The sequence below is a fragment of the Melanerpes formicivorus genome, unplaced genomic scaffold (genome assembly GCF_026170545.1).
Source record: "Melanerpes formicivorus ecotype bairdi unplaced genomic scaffold, bMelFor1.0.p_v2 SCAF_4, whole genome shotgun sequence".
Taxonomy (NCBI): domain Eukaryota; kingdom Metazoa; phylum Chordata; class Aves; order Piciformes; family Picidae; genus Melanerpes; species Melanerpes formicivorus.
The window spans coordinates 8,217,237-8,231,399 of NW_027142356.1; the positions used below are offsets into that span (position 1 = coordinate 8,217,237).

Below are 14,163 nucleotides of genomic sequence, written 5' to 3' on the forward strand. Positions count from 1 at the left end.
GCAGGGGAAGATGTGGAGTTACAGAGTGTTACCATATTAACCTAGATGCAAAAAGGATGCAGCCTTCCTGTCGCAAGGGGGGATGATGGCACTGTGAGGCTCCTCAAAGGCTGGAGTCATCCTGCAGCTCAGGGAGAGGGCAGTTCACTTCTCCATCTGCTCCTGTGGGCTGGCCTCTTTCCATCTGTGTGCCTTGTGGATGTGGCAGGTGTAAAGATGCTTCCAGAAAAGGTTGTGTCTCCATTGCAGACCAGCAGCTACAGTACCTATGTGAGCTGCATTCAGCAGTTGTGAAGCAAATGGCCAACTTGCTCTTCTAAGTGTGGGAAACAAACTCTCTTTCCCATAGCATGTTCTAAGAAGAGGAAAGGCCATGTGATAATCCCAGGGGGAGCAACATAGATGTGTCTCATGCTGCATTCCATAGGGAACAGGAACCTGCAGCATGGATGTATGAAACACCCCTCTGAGGTGGAACTGCAGTCAGCACTGTCTTGCCAGAAGTGCCAGTAAGTAACTTAGAGAATGCTGTTAGTTGAGCAGGCTTTGTACAGAAGTGCTCCTGCAAAATTGGCTGCCTCAGCTGGCTGGTCACAGTGAGCCCAAGAAATGGAATTACCAGAGGTGGTCATCCCTGAGCACACCCACTGCAGCTGGCTTTAAATGGTGCCCACAGCTGCTGTACTACAGCGGTGCTGCTCTGGGTACACATCAGTCACTCCACAAGCTACTGCCCATGGTTGTCCACAGCTGTAATACAGTTGGAGCAGTGCTACCTGTGTGCTGTTACAGATCAGAACAGCTCACAGCCCTGTGAACACCCTGTGCAGGTGTAATGCAGCTGAATGATGTGCTGCTGCAGCTGTCTCACCTGCTCTTACCACAGACAGCAGCACACTGCTGGGCAGGATTTTGGGTCAAGGATGGGTTCAGAGCCATTCCCATTTTGATTTTTTTGCTGCCTGAGGTAAAGAGACTTTCTCTGTATATAACTGAACACAGTGTTTGTGCATAGATGTACTGCAGGGTGATGAGTGGCCTAGGTGCTGTGGGCTGTGCACATTTATAAGGTTTCTTTCACATTAAATAGCAACATTTTAATCACACAAACAAAAACCCAAACCCAAACACCCCAGATTAAACAAAGCAGCAAGAATATTATTACAAGCAACATATCCTTTACTCCCCAAGCCAGCCTGAAGTCCTTGAGGCTGTTTGGACATTAATATCCTAGACTTCAAAGAAGCAGAAACCAAAATCTACACAGGATTTAAAAGAAAGGACAAAAAAATGTGATTCCAAAAGTGACTATAATAAGTTAATGTTCCCTACATACTTCAACCTTCTTCTTTTTACCATACAAGATTTCCATCCAAGGTCTGTAGCCTGTAGTATTGCTTTTAAAATATGTTAGCATTTGGTTGACTTTGTATCAGGCTGATTACTTTGTCCTAAATCCAAAAAGCAGGAAGCTGCTTCTTATTTTTCCATCTTCCTCTGTCATCTTCTGGCTTTAGAGGATCTCTTGCATCTTGTCCTAGTGCAAAAGAAGTTCCTTCTTACACTTGATGTGATTTCCTGAAAACAACAGTCCTTTATCTCAGCTTCGAACTGTAAATCAGCTCAGTTCTTGTTCCCACTTGCCCCAGAAGCCTATAGAGACATTAAGATACTCAGGTTAGCACTGGAAGTGGAAAATGTGTCAAGGTTATATTAGATAAGGCCCTTACAAATACCATAGGTGTCAGAGATATCTACAACATCTAAGGATACGTCTGAAACACATCACTGTTCTTACCTGTGAAAGGGAATTTCCAAGACGGCTCTATCCAGTGCAGTCTGTTTGTGTCTAGTTGACAGCTGCCCGTCAGACTTGAAAAGACTGTGTAATTTCTGGAGACTTGCACAGACTGCCATGGGGTCTTCAGAAGTAAGCAGCAGTCTTTGTAGCCATCTGACTTTGGCAGCTGTCCTTCTCACAAAGAGCCCTTAAATTTCAGCTTGTCCTGGCTGCTGTGAACGTGCCATAACCTCTGGGTGCATTAATCACTGAGGGTGTTCCTTCTCCTGACAGCTGAGAGACAGCAAAAAATGTAATTGCAGCCGAATTCCAGTTTCCACTGGAGCTCCTCCTCCCTCACTCTTGGTACACCCCTGAGTGCTTTTTAGGGGGCTCTAATCCTTTGCAGGTAGATGAATGTCCCTTCAGCTGTGTCTCCAAGGTTGGGTGCCTATAAACATCTGCAGAAGGTAAGTGGATCAGAAAGTTTGAGCAGGGCTTTAATGTGGCTTGATTTTATTGATAAGCCTCTGCCTTTAAGAGTGCCTTGGGAGGGGAATAGTGTGCTTCAAGGTTAAAGCTTTCTTCTTTTACTATTATTTTTCCCCCTCTGGTTAAAAAGGACCTTTCATTTGAGAGCCTTTAGCAGGTTTGGAACCACCTTTTACAGTGTTCAGATAAATGTTACAACATAAATCACAAATCACAGAGGCTTTACACTTTATGACTCGTCAAATAAATGTTATTGAATTCTCCAAGAAAAAGCACAATGCCCAGAGCTGCTCTGCTGTTTTTTATTAAAGATAAGGAAGTAGGTCACTAACTACCTTCATCTCATTCATTTCTCACAGTTTTTCTCATGCTTTTCTCACAGTTCCACGGCAGCCCGGAGTGAGCAATAATCTGTTTGAAATACTTGAAATTGAAAGAGGGATTACTGCCGATGAATTTGAAGCAAACGATGACCCAGGTAAAGATCACATCTCCTCTTCAGGGGCTAGAGTGCAGGAGTTTGGGAGATTGCTTAGGGTTTTCTGTAGTTTTACATTTGTTTATGCTTTATATATAAAAAAAACCCCAAAACAAAGCCCCTCCCCGCTCAGTGAACCTTCAAGGTTTTATTTCCTAACAGCCTTGGCACAAGAATAACACACAGTGTGAACAGTGACACTGGCATCCCTTGCAGTGTTGTTGTTTTGGTGCTTCTGCTGCATTTAATTTTCGTGTGTACTTGCTAGTGTCAACCACAAGGGAAGCTGCTGTAGTTCCAAAACAAGCCAAAAAACTTTGCTTTGCCTTTTTTTTTTGACCTTCTGCTCCTCTCTTCTGCCCAGGAGTGCTGGTGCACAGCTGCAGTTTTGATAGCGGACTGTGTGGATGGATGAAGGACAAAGATGATGACTTGCACTGGGTTCCAGTGAGAGATGAATCAGGTAAGAGAGAACTGTTTATGATTGCATCCTGTAGTTGAAGAACCACCCAGGCTTAAGGCTGATGACAGTTCTTACATTATGAGGAATTTATACAGCTCCTGTACCCTTCACTTTTGGGATGTATTTCACACCCACACCTCTTCTGTGTATATAACAAGACCTGAGGATTCCCAACATGAAAGAGCAATTGAGACTTTGCACTTTTATCATAGCTGGTATCATCAGAATAGAAATGCCTCTGAAGGAGCAGTAAATGTATTCAGGAAGAGATTATCTGTTTTAAAAGAAACAAAAATGTGCACTAGAGAACCACTTTCATTTATGATGAAGCAAAGGTTATTTTTCAAACCACCACACAAACAGACTTATTTCCATATTATGAGCAAAATTGTCAAAAGAGCTTGAACTAGACTTTGTTCTGCTGCCAGATACAAAGTTCTGCATTAACCTCTTGAACTTACTGAATTCTACTCCAAGTTACTCATAAGTCACTGGAAGGAAGACAAGCTAGGTGCTTCAGTACATAACAGGGGGCCTACAGGAAAGCTGGAGAGGGACTTCTAACAAAAGCATGTAGGAATAGGACAGGGGTAATGGCTTTAAAATGAAAGAGGATAGATTTGGGTTAGATGTAAAGTAGTTCTTCCCTGTGAGGGTGGAGAGGAACTGGTGCAGGTCACCCAGAGAAGTTGTGGATACCCTTTCTGTGGAAGTTATCAAAGCCAGGTTGTATGGGGCTTTGAGCAGTCTGCTCTAGAGGAAGGTGTCCCTGTCCTTGGCAGGGGGGTTGGAACTTTAAAGTCTCTTCCACCCCCAACCATTGTGTGATAGAGAGACTTCTGAAAATGGTTATGTTTGGGATGGAAAAAACGACCTTGCCTTGCTTATTACAGGGGAGTGTGTATTAGCCATTTGCAGGATGAGAGAAGAGTGGCATCAGTGCTGGTGGTCAGCCAAAGCAGCAACCCCTCCCACCACACACCTCTGCTGGCATAGTCCCAGCACATCTGCACTGCTGGAAGTTAGTTGTATGTTGGTGGCTGCTGATTTTGCTGTGTGGCACTGAGAGGCTGGCTGTCCTTGCCTGTCTACCCTGCCCCCAGACCCAGGGATTAGACACACATCTCTGGCTGCCTCTAATGATGGGATTACTTCATCCCCAAGAGAGCAGCCTTTGAAGTGCACAATGCTCACATTATGTGAGGGGATGGCAGACCTGGGAAGGAAACCTGCTCTCAGGCAGTTAAATGTCCTGGGTTAAGCAGAGGGAGGTTGAGGGCACTGAGAGCCATTTTCCTTACACACAACTCATCGCAGATGTCTGTCCTTAGAATGCCAGTGATGAGACAGTCATTTGCCACCACAGCAGGTGACCTGGCACCTTTTCTAGGCTCTATAGCTGGCTAGGTGGAAGTGCTGTCTTTGCTTACTGGGCAGGCCCCTTCCCCACCCACAGGCAAGCTCTAGTATTTCATATGCTCCTTAAGACACTTTAAAAGCTTCATGAATGGCTTAGAGAGCAGAGCCTCTTCCTCCTGTAGATAAGAAAATAGGCAGCTGTCTCCTGCTTTGAAAAAAGATTACACAATTCAAACATCTTTTTGGACCAAGAGATTTAACACCACTGTTTCTGAGAGTCACTCAAAGCATGTTCCCTCTCTGTACTCAAAGATTGCAGTTACTGAAATTCCATGTTGATGTTTTATATCTGGCTTTTAGTTTTTAAAACTTTTCTCTTGTGGTGCTTCCCAGTCAGGGACAGCCTAAGCTTTTTGTTTCCTGTGTATGTTCTGGGGCTGTTGACACAACCTGTTAAAACTAGTCCCTTGAAGGCACCCACCCACTCCCTCCTGTCTGGAATACCTTGTTGCAAGCATTTATTTTCACAGCTTGTTCCTGAGTGTTTGCCTTTACCGTTCAAAGTTTGCTGTTGGTTGGTTTATCAGAATCTGCAGTGGGAAAGGTGCTGTACTGAAGCCTTATAAGCTTATTGTGCATACAGAAAATGCTGGTGTGAGGGGACCTGTTCCTGCAGGGGCTTGCCTACAGATAGGCTGGTGTGCTTACCTCAAGCTGTTTCCTATTGATTGGGCTCAGTCACTGTAACTATCTGAAACAGATGCAGTTAATGAGTCAGGTCGGTGTAGTGATAGAATTGTATCCACAACAAACAGGTGCAGTTAGCTGAACTCTGCTATGGTTAGTGTGGCAGTCAGGCTCCTGGATGCAGAAAAAAATGCATTAAAAAAATAAAAAGCAAACCAAGCCTAGACAAAACAGATTGTTGGAGAAAAGGTTCTCACTTCATGCCTAAATGCAGATCTGGGGCCCCAGACAGCATTGTAATACCTTGCCTTGTTAAATCTCACTGAGACCAAAGAACTTAGAAACTCTGTAGAAATAGTGACCTGGAGATGAGATGGGCTTTCCCTTTGAGTGACAACTTCAGAGGAAAGGCATTGTGGCTTTCAAAAAGCAAGCTCTGGTTGAGCAGGAGAAGGGTGACAATTTAAGTAATTATAGAACAGAAATACACTTTTCAAGCAGAGACTTAGTATGTTAAGAATATTACACCTGCCCTATATTTCTACATGATCACTTTCAACTAAGGGGCCTAAAACTACCTTCACCCTAAGTTCACTGAACTGGAATTTTTCAATTAAGGAAAGGTTTAAAAGTCTGATCTCATAAAACACCCCCACAATCTTCAATTCAGAGTAAGAGAAGCATTTTCTTAGCATTTTTCTTTGTAATGTGTGAACTCTCCTCCTTTTGATAATTTCAAGTTTTAAAGTTCCAATCCACCCTGCAGAAGTCATCATGAAAGGCACAAACCAAAACCACGAGTGTGTGTTTTCTCCAAGATAGGAAGTCTCATTTATTGTAGTTGTGAGTGCCTATGTGCAAGGGTGTGTGGAACCTGGGAAGCATATGCTCCCTTTCTTTGCTTGTTTTCTTGCTCTCTTTCTCTCAGGCTTAATGTCTAAGGGCCATGGTTTGGCACCAGACTTGGTAGAGTTACATAATGGTTGAACTTCATGATCTTAAGATGTCTTCAGAAAACCACCTTTACTTCATACATGGTCAGAGATAATAACAGGGGTTGAATTCATTATGTTCACTGACTGTTCCAGGGAGTGTACGGCTTTAACAGCCACATGGAAATCATTGCTGTTTCTAGCCTTCTGTTTACACTGTTGAACAAAAAAGACTATCTATCTTTGTGTTTGCAAACACAACAGCAAAACCTACTGCCTGCAAGGTGCAGAAATGCAGACAGTAGCTTTTCTGTCACTATGGGTGATGATTCATGCAGTCATCAATGAAGGAATACATGGCATGGCAGATGCAGCAGCTCTGTGCCTTATTTAAGACTCACTGGATCTTGTGGAGCTGTTCTGTGGTTTGGGATGTTTCAATGCCTTCATGCATTTGCTCCTGCAATATAATAGATCTTTTGAAAACCCCAGCTCCCTGCTTTTTCTTTTGCAGGGGGACAGTATCTTACCATCTCTGACCCCAAAGGCAAAGAAGGCAAAACAGCGCATCTCATCCTGCCCTTGGGGCACATGGCTCAGGCTGGTGACTTGTGCCTGTCCTTTAGGCATAAGGTCCCTGGGCTGCATTCTGGTGCCCTCCAAGTCTTTGTCAGGAAAAATGGTGCTCATGGACCAGCTGTCTGGGGAAGAAATGGTGGCCATGGCTGGAGACAGACACACATAACTTTACGAGGCCTAGGCCTCAAGAGTGTAAGTAACTGTGCATGTGCTGGCCTTTGGATTTTTGTGTTTGGGTTAGGGGTGGTGTAGCACTGTTTGTCTTTTGGGTCCCATTTCAGTGTTTTACTACCATGATCCCTGCCAGAGGAATCACTCCAAGGATTAGAGTCATTGTGCACTTTCTTCAAATTAGCTTTATGCAAAAAAAACCCACCTCCAGTCACAGACAGCTAGGAAATGGCAACAAGGCCTGTAGCAAGCTGCCTCTCAGTCTGTTTTAAGGGAAATCACTGTGTAGGGAAGAGCAGGCTCTCTACAACTATCTGAAGGGAGGCTGGAGTGAGGTCTCTTCTAACCAGATACATTCTGTGATTGTCTCACATGGTTTTGTGCTTTTCGGCATACCTGCTGCTGATCTTGCCAAGGAGGTAAATGATGACCTAGCTATGCCATTGCACACGATAATTTAGTGCAATCAAAAGCAGCTCTCTGAAGTGCCACGGAGATTTCTCCAAAGCTCAGCATTTTCCTTCAGCTTCTACCTACCTTTGAAGGTCGTTTCTGTTTCAGATCTGAAGCCTGGGTGCTTCAGGGCCTGTTTGACAAACACTGGGTGGTCCAAAAAGCTCACACATCACTATGTTATGTTGATGGTGGAAGCAGGCTACAACACACACGCAGTATAGAGTTCTAAAATCAATCCTAAGGCTGTAATTACCACAGGTAATTTTCTGAAGCTTTCCCTCAGCAATAGTAGCAGACAGGTGACCTTCTGTTAGCTGTAAATGAACATCAGACAGAGTGTGGAAGTTCAGAACAGATGAGCAATGCATTTGTCACATTCTTCCCCTTTTTTGCTAAGTTTAACACTTTGGGCAATCCTAAGGTCTGTCTCACCTGATAAAGCAGTTCATTAGTGTGTGTCACTCATATCTGACAGAACACCAAATGAGTTTTAGAGACCCCAGACAATACCAGTAGGCCCCCTGCCCCTTTTACCTACCTCAGCAGGCGCTCTCAGTGTGGCTTGCCAGCCATAACCAATTGCTGGTCCCTGGACCAGAGCTGCCTCATGGCACCTTATGGAACAGTTGAGTTTAGGATCTTTTCCAGCCAGCATGTGGAGTCTGGGCTGCTGACTTGAGCCATTGTGAGGAGGAGGGAAAGAGAAAACTCTAGGAGAGCAGGGAAGGCCTCTGCCACAGAGAGACCAGGAAGAAGGCTAGAAGCAAACAAAAAGCCAAAAGCAACTAAACACTGGTGATTTTAGGGGAATCCTGGGGAGAACATGAATGGAGACCAGAATCCTTCTTACTTTCTAATGAATTAGCTCTTAGTAAATTAGTTCCAAAGTAAAACCTGTCACATCCTCCAAAATAGTTCAGTATATTCAACATAGTTTCTCCTACCTCCTCCATTCTTACTCCTCAATTAAAAGTGTGTTTTCAGCATGCTTCCACTTAACTACACATCTGAATTTCTGACCTATGAATCTTTCCAGCTCGGTGATAACAGGAGACTCTTAGAAATTATTGCTGCAGGCTTCAAATAGTGTTTTAAGTCAAAACCACTGGCTGTATTAAACAGCTCAGACTTCTGATTCTACAGCAGTATCACAGGGGAGCAACACTGATACCTGGGAAGGGTTCCTTAAACATTCTGTATATCGTCACTCCAGTCCTTCTAGTTGAGCTTTGTGTTTGCTCAATTTCTCCTACTGAGGCAAAATGTGAACTTGTAATGATCTGTGTAAATCCATGCCCAAACCCCTACCACTGTGTGTAGATAAATCTGCAGCAGTCTCAACTTGTTAAGTAAAAGATGAGTGTTTCTAGTTCCCATAACCAAGGTGGCTGCAAGGTGTCTCAGCACCAGAAGGCTCCTCTGATAGACAACATTTTTCAGCATACAGAGGATTTGATGTGGTTGCCATGAAGGACAAAGAAAATAGTGCAGAGCTGATGTGTAGGAAGTACCCAAGATTCTCTTACAAGAATCGCGTAAGAATCTGGCAGATGGTGCAGCTGGCCCAGCCCTGTCCTGAAGTGCTGGTTCTTCACAAAGGTCCTGCCAAAGTGAGGAAGGGAGAGCATCACAGAATAGAAAAAACAGTCATAAGTCTGAGTACTTTTGCTTTCTTACTGGTGAAACCTCTCTCATCAGAAGCTTTTCAAGTGACTTTATTTTTGCACTCAATTGTTCTGCTTCTCTTCCCAGGTTATTTTCAAAGGAGAAAAAGGGAAAGGAAGGAGTGGGGACATTGGACTAGATGATGTGATCTTGAGGAGAGGACGCTGCTCTGAAGAGCATTAGCAAAGACAATGGACCAGCACAATCATCTCCTCTAGCCCTTCTCATGGTAATCCTACCAAGCTTTGAAACAACTGCACAGAAAAGAAGAAGTTGGAGTGACAAGGTAGTGGTCTGTTGAGTGCAATCTCACCAGCACTAATCTCACTGAAACTTCACTAAAACCATGGAGAGCACCTCCCAGGATTCAGGAACTCAAATCCCATGATGGTTGTTTCGATTAATCCTTATCCCTAACTTGTATTTTTTATGTAATAACTTTATCTTCTGTTAAGGCTGGGGAGTGCTCACACACAGAGCACTTGTGGAAAAGGGAGAATGACAACTGGTGGCAAAAGCTCCAGCTCCAAGTTTTAGCGTTAAGGGATAGTCATCATCTTCCCATTGTGCTGCTCCTCCGTGTTTGATAAACAGTGGGATTGATGTAGCTTCAGAGTCACCTCAGATAAGTGGAAGCCTGGACGTGAACTCTGGCCTACTGCCCTGTGAAGAAGGGTTTGTGTCATATGAAATAGCATTTATTGTGGTGTTGCATCTGTACTAACAAAAAGCAGTCCTAAAGAGCAGGCCCTGCAGCTCACACTTTCAGCTCTGGTTTGTGCATATTTGTGGCTTTACTACTTACAGACTGGAGCTGCAAGGTAATTGGCAGCTGTGCTTCCTCACTCCACAGGACAGGAGCTCAGCATGTGCTGTGATCCCGCTGGTCGTGCCATAGGTCCGTTACCAAAGTCAGTTAATGGTGCTCACTGAAAAATGCTGCTGCAGTTTTTCACATTGTAATTTGCTGAAGGCAAAAGACCAAACCCTTACCTGATGTAAGCTGGCATCTGGCAATGCTGTACAAATTTGCATTTAGCTCAGGAGCAAGCTCTAAAGGGCACTCAATCCTGCAAGAAGCTCCTGGTTCAGCTGAAAGACAGAGCAGCCTGCAGAAGGTAATTTGCAGCTTGTAGAATTGAGCCTGCTGTCAGCCCAGGAGCGTGCTCCCTTCCCACAGGTGGTGCAAGCCTGTGCAGAAGCATACAGAACCTGTCAGACCCTGAAATGCCTTCAGTGATCTTTGTCAAATGTCCATATTCCATCCAACCCTTCTGTATATAGTAAACGTTTTATTGTTTAGGACTAGGACAACTTTTAGCTCTAGCTGGAACTAAATATTTATCAGAACTTTGGCCTCATGTTTCAGTTGTATCCCGTGCGTGGTGTGCAATTTCCCAGGGAATCCCTCTGTTTGGTTTGGGATTTTTTGGAATTGAGGAATAGCAGCAATCATGATGGTAACAGTTCTAAATCTGACAAAGGAATTGGAACATTGGAGAAAATGACAAAAGACTGACAAAATGTTGTTAGTGGCACAGCCTTAAAGCTTGGAAAATGGATACGTAGAGAAGAAATAGGTCTCAGATCTTTTAAATACTAAAATACCATGTGAAATAAATATCAGCTTCACACCCTGGTATAAGTATCAGTACCACAAAATTCATGTCAAGCCTTGAATGAAGTCCCCAGAGACAAAATGGGAAGACCATTAGAGGCAAATACTTCAACTCCTTCTTTCTGACAAAGTCCTCTCCTAAAAATACTTTCCTACTTTGTCTGTCCCCTGGGACACAGCAGAGTGTGTACAGCTGAGGTTCATCTGACCAAACAGAGTGGCTCCTGGAAAAATGTATCCTCAAACAGTTTAGAAAGGAAAAAAACCACAACAGTGTATTTGTGAACTTCTTAAAACTGTCTTGCTTCAAATATGATCGTGACTTTTCTCTCTTACATGACTTTCAGTGTGGCAGAAATGTTTGTGAATAGTTGAAATACTTTGTCCTTATTTTAAAGTAATCAGTAAAGGAGGCTGTTACTTGCTACTAACTGGACATCTTGTTTTCATTTCTGGATGAAAAAATACAATCTCATTTATACTGCAGCAAAATGAACCAAAAGATGACAACTGCTGGAAGTGAAGTAGCTCTGGTTACCAGACTTAAAGAACAGGTCACTATACTATGACAGGAATGTCCTGCGTGTTACTCAAAAGAAAGAATGACAATTTCCAGCATGTCTTTTTTAAGAACAATATAAAGTATCCATTTAACAGGAAGCAGCAGCTACCATAGTTTCACAGATGCTGCTGACCTGCACAAACTGTTGTATTCCATGGCGTCTAATGCGAGCAAGACATTTTGGTCTGGCTCCTCTACAGTTGATGAAGATGCTGTTTACCCCATACTGCTGCAGCTTTCTGAGCTTGAGACTCCCTGGTTAAAATAGAAACCTCTCTCCTAACTGTGCAAGACTTTGAAAGAGTTTTTTGGTCTTTTTACAAGTGTCCCTTAGAACCCTGAATTTGAATGAATTCAGAAGGTAAAGAGCAAGTGCTCGGGTGAAGAGAGGAGGATGTAGGGTCTCTGTTTTACCAATGCGTTTCATTGTTACCAGCAAACATACACAGCCTTGTAAGAACTGAAGTCTCAGCTGACAGTGGGGCAGTCTTTGTGAGTCTGGCTCTGAAGGAGCTACTGTGGCTCTAGGTCACTCACCTCTCCAGCTGGCTGTGCTGCTGCTGTATCACCTTCTCCTGGTGTTTCTGAAGGGATTAGGTCGGTGTGTGGTTGGGTTGTAACTATCCTTTTCCAGCTTTTCTTGTGCCCACCCTTTGAGGCAGCTCCATGCAGGCACACACGTCAGCCAGGACAGAGCGGATGCTGCCATCTCCATATAAGCCTGGAAAGAGAGTAGGGCCTGAGGTCTTCCTAGGAAATAGGTTACAACTGTCCTTCCTGCTGAGGGTTCAATAAGCAGGTACCTGTGCCATAAGAGATTCCTGCCCAAACACCTAAGCAAGCAGAAGAAATTGTGCTAATTTACCATGAAAACATGGACCAGGTGTCCCGTGTAGCCAGCTTGTAAGTCGATGTTTTAAAAAGACCACTTAATTTTTTTTTCCCCAAAAAAGGACTGCAAATAAAGATTCCTCATGACTGACAGGTACTGTCACCAGCAGCAGTGTGTGCTTACTGCATCTGCTGACAAAGGAAGTACAGTGGAAGGGACTGAAACAAGATTTTGTTTGCAGGTTCCATTCTCCGGTCACCTCTCATCAGAGCCATGTGGTTAAGTCACTCACCAGTGAGTGCTCTTCATTCTGGAGAAAAGCCTCCCTAGGTTTCTTTCATAAATTACCTCAGAGATCATAACATTAGCTTTAATATAGCTGGAGATTAAAATAACCACCCTAGTAAGAGTCAGATTAGTCATAAGAAGACAACCCTGAGCAGAAGAGTACTCGGGACAACAGTCTCCACCACCCTACTCTGTTTTCCTGGAGGAAAGCCTCAACAGCAGCACCTGCCTCCAGCCCAAATTCCAGGTGCCTCTCTGTACACCCCCATTACAGGTTGTTCCTTCTGCAAGCGAGGCACAGCAATTGTCACAAGGATTGCTAAAATCAGAGACTTTGAGTCAAGCTATGCATCGTGACAGTCACTTTGAAACCTCTTTGCACTGCATTTAAAGATAAGCACCGAGATAAATACAGCTTTGGCTCTTTAATTTTAACTGAGGCCTGGTTATTTATTTACATAGATCTGTGCCTCAAACATCAAATTATCACAAGGTGCCTGATAGTTCAAACATTCTTACCTGCTGTCATATCCTGATGTCCTGTTGTCACACAAGGTTTTACGACTTTGGATTTCCCACAGCAATAAAACCAAAAAGAAATGGAGATGAGCAATGCAGTGGTGTAAACCTGCAACCTAGAAAGAAAGAAACATTTTAGTGCTTCCAGCCATGGTTTGAAAGAACACAGAAACCTCCTTAAGCTTTGAAAGTGAGTGTGTTCACAGAGCACACCTACTGTATCACAACCACATTCTGAATGCCTGTAATGCTTTATTTGGCTGAGAGGAAGACACCCTGTTCAGGGAGGGAAGATGTTGCCTTCAGGGAGCACAGGGCCAACATGGAGCAGTACAGAGGGAAGCACTGTAGTTTCAGACACCAGCTCTGTGTAGGTTTTCAGGATTCAAAGTCCAAAATAAATCACATTCTAGCTAAAATTTACCTGTTCTCCCTGTGTACGTGTCTGATCTCTTCCAAGCCTCAAATCTGCTCCTTTGGTTTGAATGAAATTGTCTTCTAGACACTGCTCTTTGCTGGTTACTTTGGGCTGAGGAAGCCCACTGTTTGGAAAACAAATGCTTTATTTTTCCTTGCTCACTCATAAACTTGATTAAGAGCCTGGGTAACATTAGAAACCAGGATAGCTGATCCAATTACCTGACAAGGGCTCTCAGGGTTGTTCATGCCAGGTTCTTTCTTTTCCTAAGAGATCTCTAATTTAACTCCAGCTAACCAGATGAGAGTTCATATTTACACATGCTTGATGCATGTCAGAGGTGTGGATCTATCCCTCAATTTCTTAACAACACATTAAACAATGAAGTGGACCTGAATTTTCTGTATAAGGGCAGAAGTAATTCCCTGCTCTATGGACCAGGCACTCCATCATCATTTTTCTCAGGTTGCTTCCCAATAGTTGTTAAGAATCAACTAACTCAGTCTTTACTTGTATCAATATTTAACCTCATTCTGTAGTATAGGGGCAGACTGTTTTCCTCTGCCAACCCCTAACACAAACACACACATTTTGCCTCTCAGTTTGCACAAGTGGCCTCTTCCTGGCATAGCTGCTTAGCAAAGTACATTTCAGAATCATATAAAGGGCCAGAGCTAGGGCAGATGGCATCAAAGCAAAAGGAGTGGGCACAGGAGAAGGAGGGAAGTTCTGCAGCTGTGGGACAGCCCTAAAAATCCCTCTGAATACAATCCCAAGGATGTCTGCATCCACCACCATCAGGGGCTGGTCCCTAGCAAGAGTTGTGACTGGTGTCCTTGGACAGGATCACACCTTGTACTCGTG

The 14,163-nt window shown here is 43.8% G+C and overlaps 1 protein-coding gene and 1 long non-coding RNA gene across 5 annotated transcripts in view; one reads left to right on the forward strand and one right to left on the reverse strand.

The window, feature by feature from the left end:
* Window positions 1-11,107, forward strand: part of NPNT (nephronectin) — a 57,532-nt gene extending 46,425 nt beyond the window's left edge. For all 3 annotated transcript variants that reach the window (XM_068136870.1, XM_068136872.1, XM_068136871.1), the window contains 4 exons: window positions 2,655-2,750; window positions 3,115-3,213; window positions 6,706-6,962; window positions 9,150-11,107. In XM_068136870.1, coding sequence (XP_067992971.1) covers window positions 2,655-2,750; window positions 3,115-3,213; window positions 6,706-6,962; window positions 9,150-9,245 — 548 coding nt within the window. In that variant the 3' untranslated portion in view covers window positions 9,246-11,107. The remainder of the gene's footprint in view (window positions 1-2,654; window positions 2,751-3,114; window positions 3,214-6,705; window positions 6,963-9,149) is intronic.
* Window positions 928-7,861, reverse strand: LOC137440597 (uncharacterized). Of its 2 annotated transcripts, XR_010987197.1 has the most exons (4): window positions 7,479-7,861; window positions 5,281-5,433; window positions 1,799-3,487; window positions 928-1,653 (listed from the first exon to the last, which is right to left on the reverse strand). It is a non-coding gene; the product is annotated as an uncharacterized lncRNA (long non-coding RNA). The 2 variants fall into 2 exon arrangements; XR_010987196.1 differs by lacking the exon at window positions 7,479-7,861 and having other exon boundaries at window positions 5,281-5,485.
* Window positions 11,108-14,163: the final 3,056 nt, after the last annotated feature.